The following is a 20,299-nucleotide window of genomic DNA, read 5'->3' on the forward strand; positions in this document are numbered from 1 at the left end:
CAGCAGAAGGATTTAGTGGTTTTTTTTCTTAGTTTGATCTCTGAACAGCAGAGCTTAACTGCAAATTCATGTATACAGACAGAGGGATTTAGTGATTTTTATTTTCCTAGCATAACTTGTACGGTTCTTCTATACGTCACTCGGATGATTATGTACCATATTTTCACTCACTTTTTGGCGGCTCAGATCCATATTTTCACTCACTTTTTGGTGGCTCAGATTTGTTCAAGATTCGTGCTATGTTTTGAAAAATGTCAAGCACGACGTGGGCTCTGCGTCTGTATTGGAGATTGTGTGGAGAGCGAGTTTCTTGTTTCCTGACCCTACACAATCTCACAAGTTAGAGACTTAGAGCTGCAATTAGGTGTGAACATGAGCATGTTCTTGCTTGTCGTTGCGGCGATGGCCTGCTTAGCGGCCGTCGTTTAGGCCGGTATAGTAGTACGGTCAGGGCATCGAGATGACCTAGGTTAGGGCCGCGGCAAAGTCCTGACGGTAGCCGGCCATCCACAAATTCGACCTCGTGCTTGACAAGATCGTCGGTTCCGGATTCCAATCTAAGAATGAGTACATCTCTTTGGCGACTCCGCCGGCACCATCACCCTTCTTCTACGCAAGGTTTTTGCTCCTGCACATCTTCTACCAATCAAATAGCGCCCAAGTGAACATCACGCTTTGATTCATTTTATTTATACTTTTCAGACCGTTCGATCCATGGGCTCCCAACATCCCCAAATCCTAACATTACTGTCGATTTCTCCGTCGGCCGCCATTTTTCAGTCGATTTGGAACGCGGGAACGCTAAAAGATCATCGCATGACAATGTTGATTACTGAGATGCCATTTATTTCAAGTTTAATCTTCTGATGATCAATTTTTATTCAAAGCATACGCACCATTTCAGAATTCAGAGCTCCAATCCCATGTTACGACATGACGACCTTGAGCTCGAACTCCTTGCCGATGGCCAGCGACAGTCCCTCCGCGTGAGCGGCGCCGAGCGTCCCGCTGCCCCGGTACCCCTGGGCGCGGCCGGTCGAGTTGGCCGCCTTGACGCCGTTGACGTACACGGCGAACCCCCTCGGCGGCGCCGGCGAACGCAGGCCCAGGAACACCACCTTGCCGATGACCAGCTTCCGGCTCGGCCCGTACGAGTCGTGCACGACATGCGACCTCACCGTGGCGCCGCCGCGCCCCGTCTTGCAGGTGAACCGTACCAGGGTCCACTGGCCCCGCGGCCCGGCCATCTCCGGCGACTCGCCGTCGTCCAGGAACAGCTCCCCGGCGGCGGATCCGTCCTCGCCGAGCGCGACCAGGAGCTGGAACGCGCTCCGGCGCGCGCGCGCCGTGGTCATCGCCGGCTGCTGCAGCGGCAGGATGTTGCCGCCGGCGACGTGCACGTTCACCGTGTCCGCGGCTGCCGGGAGCGTCACGCGGCTGCCGGTCGCCGAGGCGGCGGCGAGCGAGTAGTCGAAGAGGCTGAACCACCGGCCGGCGGGGAAGTAGGCGTCGACGGTGGTGGCGCCCGGCTCGAGCACCGGCGACACGAGCACGCCGCGGCCGAGCAGGAACTGCCGGTCCACCCCGTAGGTGTTCACGTCCTTGGGGACCTGGGGTAGGAGAAGAAGAGCGGCCGCGTGATGGGCGCCCCCGTGGTGTGCGCCTCGTGCATCAGCGTGTAGATGTACGGCAGCAGCCGGTAGCGCAGGCCGAGCGCCTTCCTCGCCGACCGCGCCACCGACTCCCACAGGTAGAGCTCTCGCCGGACGGTGCCGATCGCCGAGTGGTCCCTCGAGAACGGGTAGAAGGCGCCGAGCTGGATCCAGCGGCTGCAGAGCTCTTCGGTGGTGTCGCCGTCGAAGCCGCAGATGTCGGCGCCGACCATGGGGATGCCGAAGAGGCCGAAGCTGAGCATGGTGTTGATGGAGTAGCGGAGGTCGGCCCACGTCGCGGCGTTGTCGCCGGTCCAGTGCGCGGTGTAGCGGCCGGAGCCGACGAAGGTGGAGCGACTGAGCACGAAGGGGCGGCGGCCGGTGTCGGCGAGCAGCGCGCCGTGCGTGGCGCGCGCCTCGAGGAGGCCGTAGAGGTTGTGCGCGTCGTACTCGCGGACGCCGCCGAAGTGCACGGCGGACGCCGGTGCGGTCTTGTTGTTGATGGGGCGGCGCACGCCGGAGTTGTTGATGCGGTACGGCGGGTCGTCCAGCGCGTCCAGCGGCGGCGGGTCCACGAAGTTGGAGACCTCGTTCATGTCGATCCAGAGCCCGTCGACGGGGAGGGTCCGCCGGAACAGTGCGATCTCCGTCGCCCAGAACGCGGCGACGCGCGGGTTGAGGAAGTCCGGGAAGTAGACGAGCCCCGGCCACACCTTGCCGAGGTAGTTGGTGCCGTTCCGCTTCAGGAACACGTCCTGCTGCATCCCGCGGACGAACGTCCCGTACGTCTCGTTCACGTTGATCCCTGCACCATGACCATCACCAACCAGTCAGTCCATGCCATGGATCATCGACTCATCGTGCTGCTCATCTGCTCTGCTCCAACCAGGTGACTGATCGACGGGAGGTTGAAGAAGATCGATGTGATGGATCGCGGACCTGGGTCGAGGATGACGACGTATTTCTGGCCGTTCCGGTGAAGGCGGTCGACGAACTGCCGCATCGGGCCGGCCGGGAAGTTGACGGGGTCCAGGGTGAAGTCCTTTAAGGCGTCCATGTAGTCGATGTCCGTCCACATCACCTCCAGCGGGATCCTGGCCTTGGCGTAGCCGGCCACCACGCCCTCCAGGTCAGCCAGGTTGTTGTACCCGTACCTGCACTGGTGAAACCCGAAGGACCAGTACGGCATGGGGGCCGGGCGGCCGATGAGCTGGGTGTACTGGTCGACGACGTCGAGCGGGGCGGGGCCGGCGAAGAAGTAGAAGTCGAGCACGCCGCCGATGACCTTGTAGGTGAGGAACGACCCGCCGTACTCGACATCCATGCCGTTGCTGTTGAGCAGGAGCACCCCGTGCGCCGCGCCGGCCCCGGCGGCGGCGCCGCCGGGGGCCGCCGAGCGCACGTCGAGGTAGAACGGGTGGGAGCCGTAGAGGTTGAGGTCGACGTTGGAGGCGGCGATGTCGGCGTTCCAGAGCGTGAAGGTGTCATTGCGCTGCAGCCGGAAGGTGCGCTTGGTGTGCTCGCCGAGGCCGTAGAGCGACGCCCTGCCGGCGGGGAGCGCCGTGGTGAGCTCGAGGTACCGGTCCTTGAAGACGAGGCCCGGGGCGGTGTCGAAGAGGGCGTCCCCCGTGGAGCGGCGGGACACGGTGAAGCGGAACGGGGAGGCGTGGAGGGTGAAGGTGAGGTCGGAGGTCGCCGCCGAGAGGACGCGGCTGCGCGGCGAGGCGTCGCCCCCCGTGCTCGCGTCGAGCTGGACGTGCTGCCGGGGCGCCTCGCGGGGGATTACGTCCTGGGGGACCTCCCACCGCGGGTGGTCGGCGTCGGTGATGCGGACGTGGAGCCGGCTGCTCGTCTCAAGGCTGCCGCCGGTGTGGCAGATCAGTAAAATATTAAAACTTAATATATTATTTTAAACTCATCTACCGCACGCACTGGTCGCTTGGCCTATTGGATAAGGCGCTCGCCTCCGGAGCGGGAGATTGTGGGTTCGAATCCCACCGTGATCGTTTTGCATACCCTGTTAGCACTTTTCGTTTTACCCTTTTTGTCTATTTAATTTAATTTCCCATCCACCCACTTTTTTGGTCTTCCACCGAGGCATGTTTTTGATGAATTGTGACAATATTCTTCAACTCATTCACTCACGTGTGGCAATGAACTGAATTCCTGTTTTTTTTGGGGGGGGGGGGGGGGGGGGGGGGCTGAAACTTCCCTTTTCGATAGCTTTTTGTAACCTTTGTGCTGAAATTGATCCTGCAACGTATTTCCTTTTCCATTTCACTGGAACTTCTTTTTGGGAGCGTTAGGTGATATATTGATGTTTGAATTGTTTTCTTTCGTTGTTTGTTTATATCTCCATTTTACGTTTTGCTAGTTGCAATTGTCACGGAGAAAATTGCTGTATCATAAATAGGAACTTATGCTACAAGATGGTAAAAAGATGGTCACAAACTATTTGCTGGAAAATCTGATCTATGAAGTCTGCGGTACATGATTTCAAAAGGCAATGCAAGTCAATGCAGATGCAATACTACAATTGCAAATTAAACTGACCATTGCTTTTTAGCTCTTGTAGTAGATGTTGTCCTCTAAGAAAATGACTTGCTTGTTTGGTACGTTGTCCTAGTCAGTTTGTCATCGGCTCGATCTTATCTCAAAAGAAGCACGAAGAAGAAGAGGAAGCGTTTGAGCTAGAAATCTTTCTGGCCGTAGGTACACGAATCCTTATCCGCTGACGACGAATTAACCTAATGGGCGATCGGCCAAACTACTTAGGATCCAAGGATTGGTCAAGGACGACCATCTATCTCCATTTCATATCCCCAAAGTTTCAAGATTACTCAGCAAGCATCGATCGCATGCCATGGAAGTACACTAGTGATCTTTTCTTTTTAAGAGGAAGCACACTAGCTAATAATTATTAATCCGGGGAGGGACGTACTTGCCTGGCGGTTAGGCTGAGCCTCCGGACGTCGGGCCCGAGCTCGGCCTTCTCGCCGCCGCCGGCGAGCTCCAGCCGCGCGGACAGCTGGCCTCCCGCCTCGCCCACCGACACCACGCGGTACCCGGCCTGCGCCGCCGCGCCGGGCCACGGGACGGCGAGGAGGAAGACAACGAGGAGGGGGAGGAGGAGGAAGGCGAAGCGCGCGCGCGCGGCAGCCGCCGTCGACGGCCCCATCGCCTCTGCCGATGCTGCTGCACAAGCGTGCAAGGCGACGGGGCAGCAAGTGGCTAGCCTACGCTTAATAGGCAGTGCGCGTCAACTGGCAGGGCAGCCGTGGAGTGCGCAGGCCGGAAGACTTGTCGGTGACGGCCGGCCTTTTTGGTTTCCTTTTCCTTGTCTGAATTGAAACCGCGAGCCGGAATGATCTCGCTGCTTGTTTGTTTGTTTCTTTGTTCGTTCTCTCTGCAAGTCTGCAGGACAGGTATTCCGGGCACGGGAAGTGCAGAGAAGAAGGCGCATCGCATCCATCGTCTACCGCCGCGTGCACGGCGCGCAGCTCAAGCCTCACGGTCACGGCACTGAAAGGCGGCGAGCCAGATGGAAAGAGGAAAAGGGGCCGAAGAAAGGCGATGCGCTTTCCGGATGATCGGGTCAGTAACGCTAAGGTATTTTCGGAGGCAGGCTGTGGCTGAAAAAAAAGAAAAGAAAATGCAGCTGGGCAGAGCAGCAAGCTCAGAATTGTTTACTGTATGCAGCGGCTTCCATCATTGTGCTATACGATCTCGATTTGTTCCTTTTCTTCGCTTGAAAATTTGATCTTTTTTCTTCTGATGACAGGTGTGGGGTGGCCGGGGATGCATCGATCATTTCTCTGATTTGGGCAGAGTGGTAAGACAAGGACGGCTGGATTTTGCTGGAGTAGAGTCTCGGCTGGTGCTGTTCTTTGTCGAGGATGCCTTGGACCATTGCATCATGGACCCCGTTTGGTCGCAATCGTGACCACCTTATCACATCCGGCCTAGTAGGGCAATCCAATCATGGGGTTATTGTGGGATTGCTCGTGATGGCATCTTCGTTTTCTTTAATGACTTCGATACCAACCAGTATTCACTTTTTATTCTCTTTCGTTAGCTGTTGTTTTCCTGGGAAGAGCACGCGGCGCGCAGGCATCGGCGTTTTCTGCTGACAGTGGATGCATATGCACACGCAGCTAGTGCAGCTACTTCTCTGCTGAAATCGATGGAAATCGACGCCCCATCTGCAACCCCATCGCTCTGAACGTCTCAACAGTTCACAGTTTCGCATCAGTGACACTGACTAAGAGCTACTTCCTCCGTCCAAAAGGAATGCAACCCTCACTTTCCGAGAAGTTAAATAATTTCAATTACTAACAATTAATACAAATAATTACTAACAACTATGTCTCCAAGATTTAATATGAACATATATTACATGATTAATCTAATGATATTCATCTTGTAACATAAATTTTAATACTATGTTGTATAAATTTGGCCAAATTTAAAAATATTTGACTCCTCAAAAAGTGAGAGTTGCATTTTTTTTAGAGATGGAGGAAGTAGATGCATGTGGGAATGTGTGTGCATGTATATAATGCCATGGGCATATCTGCTCTGATGACTACGGATCAAAACTTTGATGCGCGCTGAAACGTGACAGATTTTACCATGTCAAGTGTGTTTTGGTGAGTTACAAACAATATTCGGCGCACCATCATTCAGTTTGTGTTTGAGCGAAAACTCGGCACGAATCGAATAAGCAGTGATGTGTATGTACTTCCTCCGTTTCAAATTATAAGACATTCCAAAAAATTTGGAGAGTCAAAGCAATATCAAGTTTGACTAAGATTATAAAGAGAAATATAAAGATTTATGATATCAAATTGATGTACTATATAAATATAACTAATAAAGAATCTAATGGTACCTAGTTTATATAATAAATATTATTATTTTATTATATAAATTTAGTTAAACGTAAAAAACTTTGATTCTCCAAGATTGTTGGAATGTCTTATAATTTGGAACGGAGAGAGTACTACACTGCTGGAGCTTTAGAGATCCACTACTGTAGCAACCCAAACGCAGCACAACAACTGCGTGGTAAATCAAAGGCGTACAGTAGAGGCTCCCACGAACCGCACCTGGCGTACACGTCGAGCTTCCGCACGTCCTCGCCGTACGCCGCCGCGGACGCGCCGGTGGCGGCGGCGGCGTCGGCCTCGAGCTCGAGCTCGGCGCGGAGCTGCGTCTCTCCCTCGTCCACCGCGACGGCCCGGACGCGGTACCCGCCGCCGGGGGCCCTGCGCCGGCCCTCATCCGCGCGCAGGCGAGGCGCGCAGCAGCAGAGGCACAGCGCGAGCACGATGCCGAGGAGCGGCGGCCGGGGCGGCGGCGTCGCCATCGCTGGGCTGCGCGGGCGCTGCAGCTAGCACTGGTCGGCGTCACCCACGCACCACGGAGGACGCTCTTATAGCCTCCCCGTCGACGGCGCGACGCGCCGCTCCCGATCCTCTCGCGGCTGCCGAAATGGACCGGTAGTTTGGCCGGGCGCCTCGTGTCGGGGCGTGGGTGGTTTGCGTGGCGGACGGGCACCGGTCGGCGCCGCCATGCCTGCCACAGTGCCACGGCGAGGACCAGAGGATCTGAGGACAACATGGCCGGGGAGCACGGCGGCATGGGCGAGAGCGAATGGGACCAGTAAGTACCTTGAGAAGAGCGTTCGTGATAGGATCTCGCCTGGCGTTTCGTCGTTGTCGTCTGGGACCAGCCGCGCCGCGCACTCCACAGGGCTGGCTGGCTGATCGCGCAAGTCCCGCGGCCGCCGTTGGCTTGTCGGCAGCGGACAAGGAGGGCAGATTCCACCATTGTACTCACCAATCTGAAATTCCGAAAGCCCCTCTACCCTGTCGTCGTCACGCTGGATCATCATCGTCGTTAAGTTCACGCTGAAAAATTGGTTATCTTTGGTGACATCAAGTTCAGTCGGTAAGTTCCTTTATCTGGATTGACTATATAATTGTCCGTATACTGTGTTCATTACAACCATGCATGGTGCTTACACTCCGAAGCTAAGTTTCTATAGCAGATACCTTCCTTACAGATTCATCATTGGGATAAATATGTTCAGATAAGCCCCTCTTTTTTTTGTTTGGTAACTTCAGTAGCATTGGTATCCATGCTCCTGTATACATTAGCCAGATTATTATCCAGTGTAGCATCACTACCATGATCTACGTCAGGACCTGATGTGTAAATACTGTACCTAGTGCAACTATACCACCATCAAAAAGACATTTATTTTCCTAACCTCTATCTAATCGAGATCAGTCGCCGCACGCTGCTGAGGAAGCTGCATGCTCGAGATGTCCTCCCGGGGCAAATGGCCCAAAGAACCTTCTGCTCCAGCACCTGTGCTGCGATCGACTACTGAAAGCTCAGGGTCGCTCTCCAGCAATGGCTGGGTGGACTTCCTGTTCTTACGGAAGACGAGGTACAGGATTGCAGCTATGTATATGAGCATGCCCAGGAAACCGAAAATCCCAGAAAATACTCGGGAAACGGTGGACAGCCCGCTATGGAGGAGCAATTTGACGAAGCTTGTTATCAGGAAGTAGGTGTTGATGACGACGATAAATGAACCGATCATCCATGTCAGCACAGAAGTCTGCATTAAAATGTTAAAGTTAGAAAAAATGTTGTGCGAATTCATTGTTATTGCAGTCAATTATGCGACAAAATAGAACTTACGAATACTGAATTTGTGTGCTGCCCCATCTTTGTTTTGCTACTGGTGAATTTAAGGAGTGGTACTAGAGCGAAAGGGAGTTCGAATGACAGTATCATCTGCACATATTAGAGATAAGCATCAATAAACATATGAAAGGAGCAATTTAACTGACATGTTTAGTGGAAACTAAATATAATAGAACAGATAAATTTATAAGGGATAATAGAGTATAGAACGGTAAAGTTTAGTGATTACCGACGCAATGATAATCAACTGGCCAGCTGCTGAGGAACCACCAATTACTGACACGATCAGACTTGGCAGAATAGCCAAGGATCTAGTTAGAAGATTCCGTATCCAGGGTGTCATCCGAAGATCTAAAAACCCCTGAATTAGGTAAGTAAAGGTTATAGTCTGTAGTAGACGAAATTTTGTAATCTGGAATGGTTGGTTATTTACTTAGTTTTCCCTTTATTAGGCAAAAGAATGAAATAAGTAAGACAATCTAAGACATTGAGACAAAGACATATTATGAGGAATTAACAATTGTGGTGCCCTAAGCTTCCCCCATGACTGTCCAAATTTTCTCTGAAAATAAAATGAACAGGAGAACCTGGGGGCTAGGACCAAAATGCAGAATCCAACTTTTTTTTCTCCCTTTCATGATGCAAATTTAAGCTTTACGTACTAATTTATTTCCTGTACTGTACCTATAGAACAGCTTAACCAAATGACTTAGCTCTATGCAAAACCTGATGTTCAACATGTAGATTAGGACTCAAATACAGTAAAAGTCCACAAACCTGCATGACGTATTGTCCAGCATAAGTTCCTGTAATTGTAGAACTCTGACCAGACGCCAACAAGGCAACTGCAAACAACTTTGAGCTCCAGGTTCCAAGGACATTCTATAACGACAGTGAAGAAAATGCAGTTTAGGATAAGAATATCTATAACAAAGGATATACACTTGACAACAAATGTTTGTGAACTGATGGATAAGCTCTACGTAAAAGAAGAAATATCTGCCTAGTAGGTGTATCAGAAGTGTTTTTGCCCATGGGTCTGTGTTCATATTGCTGTCTACTTTTCTATTAACCAAATGAACCAGAGTTCCTGTCCATTTCGTGGGGAAAAAGGAAAGAGAAATAAACCTGAGTGAAAAAAATTAAAAGTTTTAGCACAAAAAATATATCCAGTATTTTTCATTTAATTATTTAACTAAAATACGAAGACCGAAAATTCTTGACCAACCTTTAACAAAAATGAAGCCTTGTTAAGATCCAGATCACTGCAGTTCGCCTGATCTTCAGGATTCAAATTACCTGAACCGCAGACAGCACCACTAACAGATATGATAGATATGTTGATGAGAAAAGCTACTGTAAGGGCAAATGCACTTTCAATCGTATAGAATCTACAGGCCTCCTGCAAGAAAGTGAATTGTTAGAAATAAATACATGTTTCATCATGAGGCTTGTGTCTTTGCAAACTTAAAATTAGCATTGGATCTTCTCAACAAACTAAGCCGACTCAACTTTAGCATGCCACAATAGCAGGGCTGGAGGAATTTACTACACATAGGATATCATATTAAGTGCAACTGAAAATAGTACCGACACTTTAGATCACTATAAGGAGAATTAGAAGTTACTTTAATCCCATGAACAGACCGTGGCACTTTTCTTGATAGAACTAACGCCGAGTGCAGAAAAAGATTATGCCTGCAATTTATATAGAAGCTAAATGAAAAAAGGTCTTGTGTTCAAATAAAATGCTTGGGAATAGAAATATAGTCAAGAAGCTTACGGCATCACCATAGCACCAAGCAATGAGATAGCGAGGCCTGTAGCTCCATTTCCTTTAAGTTCAGGAACAAAAAGCCCCCTCACAACTTCCGAAGCGTTTGGTTTAGAATACCCAAGTTCAACTAAGAAACAAGTTGCTATTAAGAACACCAGAAATGCAATAAAAAACTCCAGCTTACGGACCTGCACCAGAAACAAAAATTACACTGTGCAATATGAGCCAGTCAAACAAGAAAGATGTGACTGCTATCTGTTAATTAATGTCTTTGTACTGATGATCTTATGTATATTATCTGCTAAGCAAAGAGTAACTAGTCTGCAATAATTGGAAATGCAACAGGACATTTTCTTACCCCGTATTGTTGTAGTAATAAGAGCATTAGTGTGCTGAGTCCAGTTATTAGAACACCACACCACACAGGGATTCTGAACAGCATGTTCAGAGCAAAAGCAGTTCCAATTACTGCAAAGATAGGCCAGCATCTTAGCTACCAGGAAAAATTAACACAAAGCAACCATGTGTGTAATTACAAAACTGGTATAGAAATAGAATTACAGCATCCGCAGGTATTACCAAATGGCTGAACTGTACAATCTACGTAGCTCTGTAATGCAAAATAAAAGACATGCAAAAGGAGCTGAAGAAATGTAAGTTCAATACCTTCAGGGATGTCACAAGCAACAACTGCAAGTTCAGCAAGAATCCATAAGACGAAATTTGTGACCTTGGGATATTCAGCCCTGCAATGCTCGGCGAGATGTTTCCCTGTCATATGGAGAAATTTCACAAACGATCAGCATTCAAGAAGGGAAATAACATATTAACAGATATAGTTGTTGCACGGGTCAAAATACCAACCTGTCACAACCCCTAGCCTGGCTGCAAGTGATTGAATAATAAGAGCAGCACAGGATGCAACAAGTATGATCCAAAGAAGCTGCGATAAGAATAATATGATCATAATTCTTAAGTAGAGATAAGCATGAGACACGCATAACTGAATGGAAGAAGATCAATCAATAGTATTTGGTACTTTAAATGGGAGATATGATAGGCATATGAAACAAAAAAAAGGATAGGAAAAAATAACACACAAGTGGGAAGAAGAGATAGAAGTAGGGGACACCTCATATTTGTACTGTGCTCCAGCCTGTAGATCCGTCTCAACTGCAAGATGTACCCAAGGAAAATGTCAAAGGGTACACCAGTGGTAGGAGGGAGATACTTAACGAAACTGAATGAAAATGAATCTGTTTAATCTTACAATTGCCAGGATCAATATAAGCAATTGATACAAGAAATCCAGGTCCTATGTATGAGAATAAGTTCTTCCAACTGTTGTCCTGCCAAAGTCACAAACCAGGCAACATTTAGTTTCTCATCATTCTGAAGCCATCAGACTCGGATATACAAAAGTTCGTGAGTAATCTGAATAGATCAGTGCTTCTCATTCACTTGCTCATTATTTTCTCTATTTCTCAACAGAAACTAATTTTCAATTCTTCATCCCTTCTGCACATCAAGTTAGAAACTAGACAGCACACATCAGGACAACATATTCAGATGGGAGGATTATCTCAAGGAAGAGCAAGACTATCAAGAAAACTTGAACGTTAGCTGTGATAGCGACATCTTGTTCTTTTCCAAAATCAAGCCAGGAGTATCAAGAGTATACCATACCTCTGGAATCACAATCTGATCAACATCTATGCTCTCAATGAGAGGAGTGCCAGGACCATTTGAGCGGTTACTCCTCCCAACGCTAGTCATAAATTGTGGCTGGGATGAGCATTGACCTGCACCACTCATCTCGTTGTCACCCAAGAAGTCTGAACCCGCTGTGCTGCAAACACAAGGCAGCGAGGGGGTGTTATTTATAGGTACGCTTCCTAATGACGCTTGCTTAGTTGCGTTAGTGTTAAGAATATGCCTAGTGTGGGGCGTAACAAAGTCGCCAGTAGGGCAGCAAGGACCATAGCCTAGCCACTAGGAGGAGATCAGGAGAAGATAAGATAAACGAATCAGAGACCGGACCACAGTGCATCAACGAAAAGGAGCACTCACTGTGTTCGTTTGGAGAAGAAACGGAAAAGTAGTAATTTCAATATTGAACCGAACTTGACCCAGCAAATGGAACGACGCGACGACGCCGGGGGCCTGGCACCTACTTTGCGCACGATGATATATTCCTCCGAGCAAATTGAACGGTGTAGAGGTAAAGACGGCTGAGCGTGTGTTATCAGCGAAGGAGCATCAGGAATATAGAAATGACAGTGCCTAGTATTGAGACGCAAGACTCGGCCTTTTTCTCCCCATGCTTCAGCTAATCGGCGCAAGCCAACAGAACCATCCTACGGGGAAAGGGCGAATGCGGAGGGAGAAATTGAAACAGTGGAGAAGAAAAGGGCAGCAAGTGGCATGAGGTCACCTGTCAATCTCGGACGCCACAAATGCAAGATGAGCTAACGTCCATTGGCTCGAAAGGCGGCGAGGTACCAAATCGAAAATTCCGGAATCTGGCTAAGAGAGTCGAGAGGGATGAACAAACTAAGCGAGATGAACTCTCACTCACAGAAGTAATGGCCGAAGAGGAGCCTAAGCTTAATCTTCGTCGGCCGCCATGGCCGGCAGCATGGGGCAGAAAAATCGCATCTTTGGCGCGATGGCGGCGGCGGTAATCAGCTAATCATGGAACCGAGCCGGAAGAACCGCCCGCTGCAGCCGCCGCGACGGGGAAGCCGTGCCCGGATCTGAGGCGGCGCGGGGCGCGTGGCGCGTGGGGGGAGGTGGAGGAGCCCCAATGGGAACGGCGTACCTGCGCGGCTCCGTGCGGCGCCGGCGGCGAGCGGCGGGGAGGGGGAAGCCGAAGCAGAGCGGGGCGAAGGCGTGTGGCGTCTCGTCTGTCGTCTCCGCCTCGTTCTCCCGCTCGTTCCGGACACGACGGGGACTGCACGGGGTAGGACCTCCCCGGCCTGCCTGCCTGCCTTGAGCTCGGCCACGTACGTCTCCGTTGGTCGGCCGAGCGCGAGTCCACTGGGAGCACGTTTTGGCTGGAGCGGACGTGGACGGGGCGGCGGATGCTCCGGTGCCGTCCCACCGGCGTCTCTACCAAGTACCAACTCGTGTCGTGCGGTCCCGATTTGTGAGCGAGTGTTACAGTTGGAAAGGGGTTTGGATCTGTATCTGTTGCAGCTTCCCAGGTTGAGGTCGTTGGTTGGGCGGTGTTGGATCATGCGCTTCCCTCTCGCCATTGGTGGGCGTTGCCTCTTGCGTGTTCCGTGGGTTTTTGGATGCCATTGCACATTCCAGTTCTTTGATAAATATTTTTTTAATTACACAATAGTACTATTTAGACACTCACAACGCACACGTACCATCCTATGAACGTATTAGACACTCACAACGCACACGTACCATCCTATGAACGTTATATGCACCTTTTAAAGACGTGAGCGTCTCATTATTGACGTGAACGTCGTCTACCACTGAAAATACGATGCTATTAAATTTTAAATATCCACTCCCATGTAGAGTCAAACTCATGATATGAGATGCTATCGGGACTCTTGTAACCACTAGAACATAATGCTGTCTTTTCTAGGATTGTATTGGAATCTTGGTATCCATACATATACACTTAGAGCATCTCTAACAGACAATCTATCTCTCTCCCAAGTATCAAAAACTTGTCTTTTTAGTAATGGGAGGTGCTCCAGCAGACTATCAATCCGATTGCTAATACCAACTTTTTTTTGGTAATTGTCAAAACACACCTTCCTCTTACTCAAATGTAGGGGGTTCCTCCCTTCATCCTATTTTTTGAGTAATTTGCTACACCACTTCATACCAAAAATGTAAAAAATATTATTGGTGATGGAGAGAGAAAATATATAGGGTATAAGAGATAAGCAATCTACTGGAAATGCTAGGTACTTTAACTACAATATTTCTAATGATTTTGTGGAAAAGAACTCTTAGCAGCCACCAGTCCCACACCTTCACATCTCGTACCATTCACAATATCTGCACTACTATTCACCCGATAAGGACACTTACCACTCCCAAATCCCATTTTATCCACACCTCGGACGTCATCATAATTATTGAAGCCGACTAGGACTAGCATGCCATGCCGTTCAAAGTCAAGCTCAGTTAGCTTCATACATACGCTGAGTAGGAGTCAAACAAATCTTATTCAGGGGGTAGATAGCTCATTGATCAGGGTATAAGACCACGTGACTTGAGTTTAGACACGGCACTTTTTTTTTGGGTCAGTTTGGACACGGCACTTGGTTGGCATGTTGGCACCTTTCGATTGCTGTGACACACACACATGGGGCCATGTGACACGGGTGCGCACTGCGCAGTCCGGTTGAGGTAGAGGTCAATACGAGCGAGAGTGGAGCTAAAGATGAAAACTTGTTAGGCTGCCGGGCCGCCTATTGCGGGCCACCTTCCTCATGCGTGCGGCCCTGGCCTGTCTGTTGCGTGGGCCTCCGCGTTAGAGTACACGACCCATGCTTTGCGTCAAGGAGCCGAGAGCCCGAGAGACCCCTGTCCGCTTCTGTGCGGTTGATTGAATAACTGTCCAATTAACCACTGACGGCATGCCAGGCAGCGAATTTACAGTTGGCAAGAAATTAAAGGTAAAATAGCTAATTTTGACCCGAAACCCGAAAAACCCGAAGGAACCCGACATTTTACATAGGCCCGGCCCGACCCGAACCCGACCCTAGTCGGGTCGGGTGCAGGCTCAATTTTACGGCCCGGCCACCGGGTCGGGTCGGGCACGGGCCGCTAGAAAAAACACCGGGCTTTTTTTGGCCCGACCCGAACCCGACCCGGCCCGGAGGATGCCCAGATCTATTAACCACTGACGGCATGACAAGCAGCGAATTTACAGTTGGCAAGAAATTAAAGGCAAAATAGTCAAATTCATCCCCGAACTATGGGACTGGGCTTAATTTGGTTTCTAAATTATGAAAACATTCAATTTAGTCCCTGAACTATTCTAATTGGCCCAACTTCATCCTTGAATGTGGCGTGGCACGCCATGTAAGCTACTATAGTCACCGCTCAGTTAGTTTGGGGTATGAAATATTCTTTTTTACGATCACCTATACAGCAGGCTTAATACAGACAATCTTCGAGTCACCGCAGTTTGGGATATAAAATATGTTTCAGTAGAATTGATTTGATCTGATGCACGGTGTTCGCCTACTATACTACCTACCGGCTCGCTCGCTCGCAAGATTTCTTTCTTGCTACTTGCTAGACCAAATCGAAGAAGAGGCTGGGAGGCTCTGGGCTATGTTTGGATGGTGGAGCAAAAGAGGTAACTTTTACCTCAAACATCCAAACAGGGAGAGTAAAACTGTTGGAGCAAATGTTTTGCCCCCCCCCCCCCCCCTCCATTTACCTCATTTTCGGCGTCAAATTGGAGTAAATGCCTTAATCCCAGGGCAATTATTTGTCTGGCTCTACCTTGGCAACTCCCACATTAAATGCTATCCTCAATCACATTTACCCCTAAACCAAATATTTTTATAGGATAAAATTGTTAGGAAAAAATGGCTGCAATAAAACATTTGTCTTGGGGCAAATTTATCCCTAAACATATAAACTGGGGAATCTGCCTAGCTGCAAGTATATCCTTGCTTCGAGATGTACGTACAGCGCAAAAGAAAAAAAGGGTGCTATTGTATCTGGGGAATACAATTTCTCTTCCAGCTCCACGTACGTTCCGGTCTCGCCGTCTGGCGGTCCCCGGCGGCCGGGGGTGGTCGCCTGGTCGGGGCGGGAAGACAGACAGGTGGCGCTGGCGCCATGGATCCCCCTTTCGGCCCGCCACCTTTGGGTGACAGACATTCCCCCCCTCCCCTGATTGGTCGGGGGCCCACATGATGCAACGGCCCAGCCCAAAGCTGCCCGCCAAAGAGGGGGGCCGTGACTTAACATGAAAGCCGGCACCGGCCGACCGGCCTAGCGCGCTTTTTTTTTCATGCATGCACCCTACAGCGCAGAGGCAGCATGCCCTTCTTCAACCTTTCTTCGTCTTCCCTCCTCGGCCTACCCTACTCCATGCACAAATACGCATGCATGCTACCCTAACCTACCCGTCCCGTAGGGATCTCGATGCCGGCTGCCAACTCCTCCTCTTTGCAAAAGGCCTGCCCCGGCCCCATGCATGCGCTCCAACACTCCCCAAATTATATAACCCCTTTCTCTCTCTCTTTTTTCTTTTCCAAACGTACTCATCAGTTCCAAAATTTTTTTTGTCCATTCTATGTTTGTTCCAAGCTAAAATCTTCTACTTCTGACAAAGTTTAGAACACACCAACATCTACTCCATCGATTATGAGAAATATTCTTCTTCTGTATACACCCAGGCTCAAATATGTCCTAATAGATGGTACGTAGTTTATCTATCCGGTATTGTATATATATGCATGCTCCTACATTTTTTTTCAAAAACGTCGGTTAAAAATTACACATGTTTGATTTTGAATAAATCTGAAGTGGAGGAGAATTCTTACATATTGGGGTGGTAAAGTATCGTAAAATTTACCCTAGATAATCTAAAATTTAGTTTTTTTTAGAACTGAATTATAATTTTATACAATTTTGAACTATACACGTACAAGGATCAAGTTGGATTGTTAAGAGAACACCAGAGTCATAATCCGGTCGGTGCCACCCCTACTCAGTGGCGAATCTAGCCTAAAAATGTAGAGGGGGATCATGTCCACTTTCTTCTTCTTTCTCCTCTTCTTTTCTTCTTCCTCCCCTCTTCCTCTTCATTGTTTCATCCAAATAATAAAGGGGGCTTAGGGGGGTATCCATGGGTATTAGGAAGGTAGGGGGGCTTAATCCCCCCTAGCCCCCCATGTGGATCCGCCCCTGCCCCTACTTACAGCGTACCCGCATAATCAGCTTGGAATATCCCAAGAAATCTTCCCCCGGCCCTTTTCATCATCATGCCAAAATCTCCCCGGGAGCGCGTCTCTGTCTCTCGTCGCGATCTTTTGGTGCGATCACGGGCAATGTCGTATCATCAGTGTCATAAACTAGTGCTGCGGATGGGCCGGTCAATAGACGGGTGCGAGCGAGGCGACAAGGGAAAAGTTACTTTGCTCACGCACGTGTCTCGCTCTTTCCTCTCCATCGAGCAGGCAGAGCTGGACTGGTTGGTTGCTTGGTCGCTGATGCATGCGCGTAGGTGGAGCAGATTAGCAGCAAGTCGCTCTCGTGTCGTGAGTGGTTAGCTTAATGTAATCCATCTATCGTGCTCTCTCTCTCTCTTTACATCCACAAATTAAAGCCTGTCGACCATTCTCGTGGATTTGTCATGTATCGCAAAAAAAACATGTCCTTTTCTCCTTTCAGTATATACTTTACGATTTTGTTTTGAAAGAATTGTGCACTAGCATATGTTGTCTTCAAGCTATAGCTAGTTTATGTACGTATCATCTTGTCTTTTTGAAAGACAATTTGTCAACAAGGCATTTAAAAAAAAGGGAAACACGCGACTTGTCATGGGACATTTGTTAAAGTTTTACATTTTTTCTTCTATCCGGGACATTCTATCCGGGACACAGACGCGATTTCGGAAATTTAAGCACCTCTCTAGACAAATGCTCCAGTTCTTTCTCCCTAGTATGCCAGATAGTTTATCCACAAGGGCAACTCTTCATTATTATTGGCCGCCCGTGCATGGGGTGGCAGTGGAAACGAGAAGGTGTTGGAAGCACGAGAAAAATTTAGATGCCCGAAAAAACACCTGAAATGCGCGGATGACGGATACACATGGCTTGTTTGGAAGAGCTCTGTTCCAGAAACTCCACTCCACTATTTTCGCCCCACCAACCAAATCGCAAACTAGTGGCCAGCCAATCCCACCATTCCACAACTCACTTCCATGCGGGTCCCGCTTGTCTTCTTCCACCTCCACTCCACTGCTCTCCTCGGATCCTTCCAATCCAGATGGCACAACACAGCACAAGGAGGAGGAGCTCACTAGGGAGGGCGCGTGTCCAGTCCTCGTAGCGGGCCGCTAGCAGCCGGCGCCAGGGTAGGGTGCTCGGCAGAGGGAGGCTGGGCCGCTGCGGCGCTAGCGGCGGAGGGAGGCAGGGGCGCCTGTGCCCGGGCGCCCCAGGCCACAGCGGTGGAGGAGACTGTCGGGGGCGGTGGAGGGCGGCGGGCGGCGGGCCTGTGCGGCGATGAAGGAGACTGCGGCGGCGGGGCCTAGGCGGCGGCCGGAAGGAGCGCGAGGTGTTGACTTCTCTTTTTTTTCCAACCCAAAATGGTACGAGGTGTACGTAAACAGTGGCATGCATGGTGGGTAATATCTAGCAACTCCATGTGCTAGCTCCAGATTTTGGTGAAGTACCTCTTGAGGCTCCACAAAATTTTTGGTACAGAGCTAATTTTTCAGGAAGTGGAGTGGAGTAGGGTGGTCTGTTTAGAGAAAAAAAGATGGAGTGCAGAAAAAAAAAGGTGGACGGGAGGCTGGATCTCTTTCAAACACCCCCATAGATGGGGGGTTGAAAAGAAGGATGTTTTTTTTGTTAATGGAAAGTAATTATATGGTCGGATCTGAACTTAAAAATAAAGTACTTCTCGGTCCCGGTTCTGATGGCATGGGTATAGACTCAACTTTTTCCTTCTCTCGATCGGCAACCTTTCATAGACCTGCTAATATTCTCTGACCCCAAAAAAGGGACAAACCTGTATCTGAATCTCATTTGGCTCGTGATCTTTTTTTCTTCGTAAGACTTACATGGTTCATGAACATTCGCATGTTAATTTAAACTTTAGATTTGAGCAGTATATTGAGGCGCAATTTTTACCATAAAGGAGAGGTCAAGTAGGTACTGATGAGTACTCCGTAGTACATATATATGATGAAATCGTGAGGCATGTGGTGAGCTAGATGTAAAAGGCTGCTGCCGCCTCCCGGTCAGCTCTGGAGAAGCAAGCCATGATTCTTGCACGCTAGAGTCTGTATACATGTATGCAAGTCCAGCAACATGACATGCATCTCTGTATGTACATGCATGCCTCACTCATACCATGCATCGCAGGCGGTATCGAGGGGACATGCGTGGGCCCCAGAGAATCCGACCGTAGTGTGCCGCCAAATGTTCTTTTCTACGTCCTCGTTGACTGCTTCGTTGACCTCTCTCTCTCTCTCTCTCTCTCTCTCTCTCTCTCTCTCTCTCTCTCTCTCTCTCTCTCTCTCTCTCTCCAATGCTAGTTTCTGGGGCTTTTTTCTGATAAAAAACTGCAGCGCCTCATTTCTTCTGGTTCAAAACTTCAAATAGACATACAACTTGATATATTGTCAAGTGCCAAAGCAAAAGATGTATAGGTAGCGACATGATGTGTATCGCCTCACATTTGGCCGACAAGGCTTAAGCTTTTTGGTGAAGTTGTTGATGCAAAACTGCTAGCCGTAGCATGCATGTGATGCAAGTTTTTTACTTGCCGCAGTTACCTACCTCGATCTGCTAGCTAGCTTAATTAAGCTTGTCCTGTGAACTGAAAGTGATCAACCCCATTAACCTGACCAGATATTCAGATTAGAGTGCAGGTCAGCACTTGCTTTTGCCGCAAATTAATGCATGCGATTAGACTGTTTTTTCTGTTTGCTTTGCGTGGACGCGAGCGGTGCATGTGAAACCTCTCCGATCCATCGCCAACTGCTAATTTGGAGAACATTCCCTTGTCCTCCCCTGGGGTGAAAGGCCCCAAGGGCAAGCGTCCACGCGTTACCTCCAAGCCAATGCAACCATCCCATCTCCTTGCACGAACAGCACCGCCCATCTCCAACCTAATCAGCCCATAAAAACGCCCGTATATACCTGCCTTGACGTAGCAACTATGCAAACTATAACTTTCGTTCACTGAACAGCACATGCATCAGATCGATACCATTTGTGCAAAAGGCTTCACTTGCATGCCAAGCCTTATTGGCTACTACTGGTCAAAAGATGAGAGCACTGATCAGCGAGCACACCTGCATTATTAACAACTCTATCAACCCGTGTCCCCGCACGGGCTAGTTAGATATATCTAATAATTATCTATCTCACAGTCTCTTTAATCAATTAAATATTCTAATCTAATACTATAAAAATATATA

The 20,299-nt window shown here is 49.2% G+C and overlaps 1 protein-coding gene and 1 pseudogene across 4 annotated transcripts; both read right to left on the reverse strand.

Moving 5' to 3' along the window:
* Positions 1-829: 829 nt before the first annotated feature.
* On the reverse strand, positions 830-7,461 carry LOC120704211 (annotated as a pseudogene). Its single transcript, XR_005687500.1, has 4 exons — positions 7,325-7,461; positions 6,761-7,229; positions 2,592-3,511; positions 830-2,457 (listed from the first exon to the last, which is right to left on the reverse strand). The product of XR_005687500.1 is annotated as a probable alpha-glucosidase Os06g0675700 (transcript).
* A 135-nt stretch (positions 7,462-7,596) lies between these two features.
* On the reverse strand, positions 7,597-13,430 carry LOC120704212 (metal transporter Nramp3). Of its 3 annotated transcripts, none has more exons than XM_039988518.1 (14): positions 12,971-13,430; positions 11,836-11,993; positions 11,420-11,498; positions 11,282-11,322; positions 11,014-11,092; positions 10,816-10,920; positions 10,508-10,617; positions 10,156-10,337; positions 10,001-10,070; positions 9,601-9,774; positions 9,150-9,254; positions 8,602-8,733; positions 8,367-8,462; positions 7,597-8,283 (listed from the first exon to the last, which is right to left on the reverse strand). In XM_039988518.1, exons 1-14 carry the CDS (start codon positions 13,404-13,406, stop codon positions 7,933-7,935), a joined length of 2,118 nt encoding a protein of 705 aa, XP_039844452.1. In that variant the 5' UTR covers positions 13,407-13,430; the 3' UTR covers positions 7,597-7,932. The 3 variants fall into 3 exon arrangements, with proteins under 3 accessions (XP_039844452.1, XP_039844453.1, XP_039844454.1); XM_039988519.1 differs by having other exon boundaries at positions 11,836-11,998; positions 12,971-13,110; XM_039988520.1 differs by lacking the exon at positions 12,971-13,430 and adding an exon at positions 12,728-12,877 and having other exon boundaries at positions 11,836-11,998.
* Positions 13,431-20,299: the final 6,869 nt, after the last annotated feature.

Source organism: Panicum virgatum, chromosome 4K, assembly GCF_016808335.1.
Source record: "Panicum virgatum strain AP13 chromosome 4K, P.virgatum_v5, whole genome shotgun sequence".
In the NCBI taxonomy this organism is placed as follows: Eukaryota; Viridiplantae; Streptophyta; class Magnoliopsida; order Poales; family Poaceae; genus Panicum; species Panicum virgatum.

What these genes read in the sequence shown, in the direction of transcription:
- LOC120704212 (XM_039988518.1), bottom strand. Translation starts at nt 13,406, where the DNA reads ATGGCGAGAGGGAAGCGCATGATCCAACACCGCCCAACCAACGACCTC. An exon ending in CAGGCTAGGGGTTGTGACAG is followed by an intron (nt 10,921 to 11,013) that starts GTTGGTATTTTG and finishes TCCATATGACAG; the next exon opens with GGAAACATCTCGCCGAGCAT. An exon ending in AGTTGATTATCATTGCGTCG is followed by an intron (nt 8,463 to 8,601) that starts GTAATCACTAAA and finishes TAATATGTGCAG; the next exon opens with ATGATACTGTCATTCGAACT.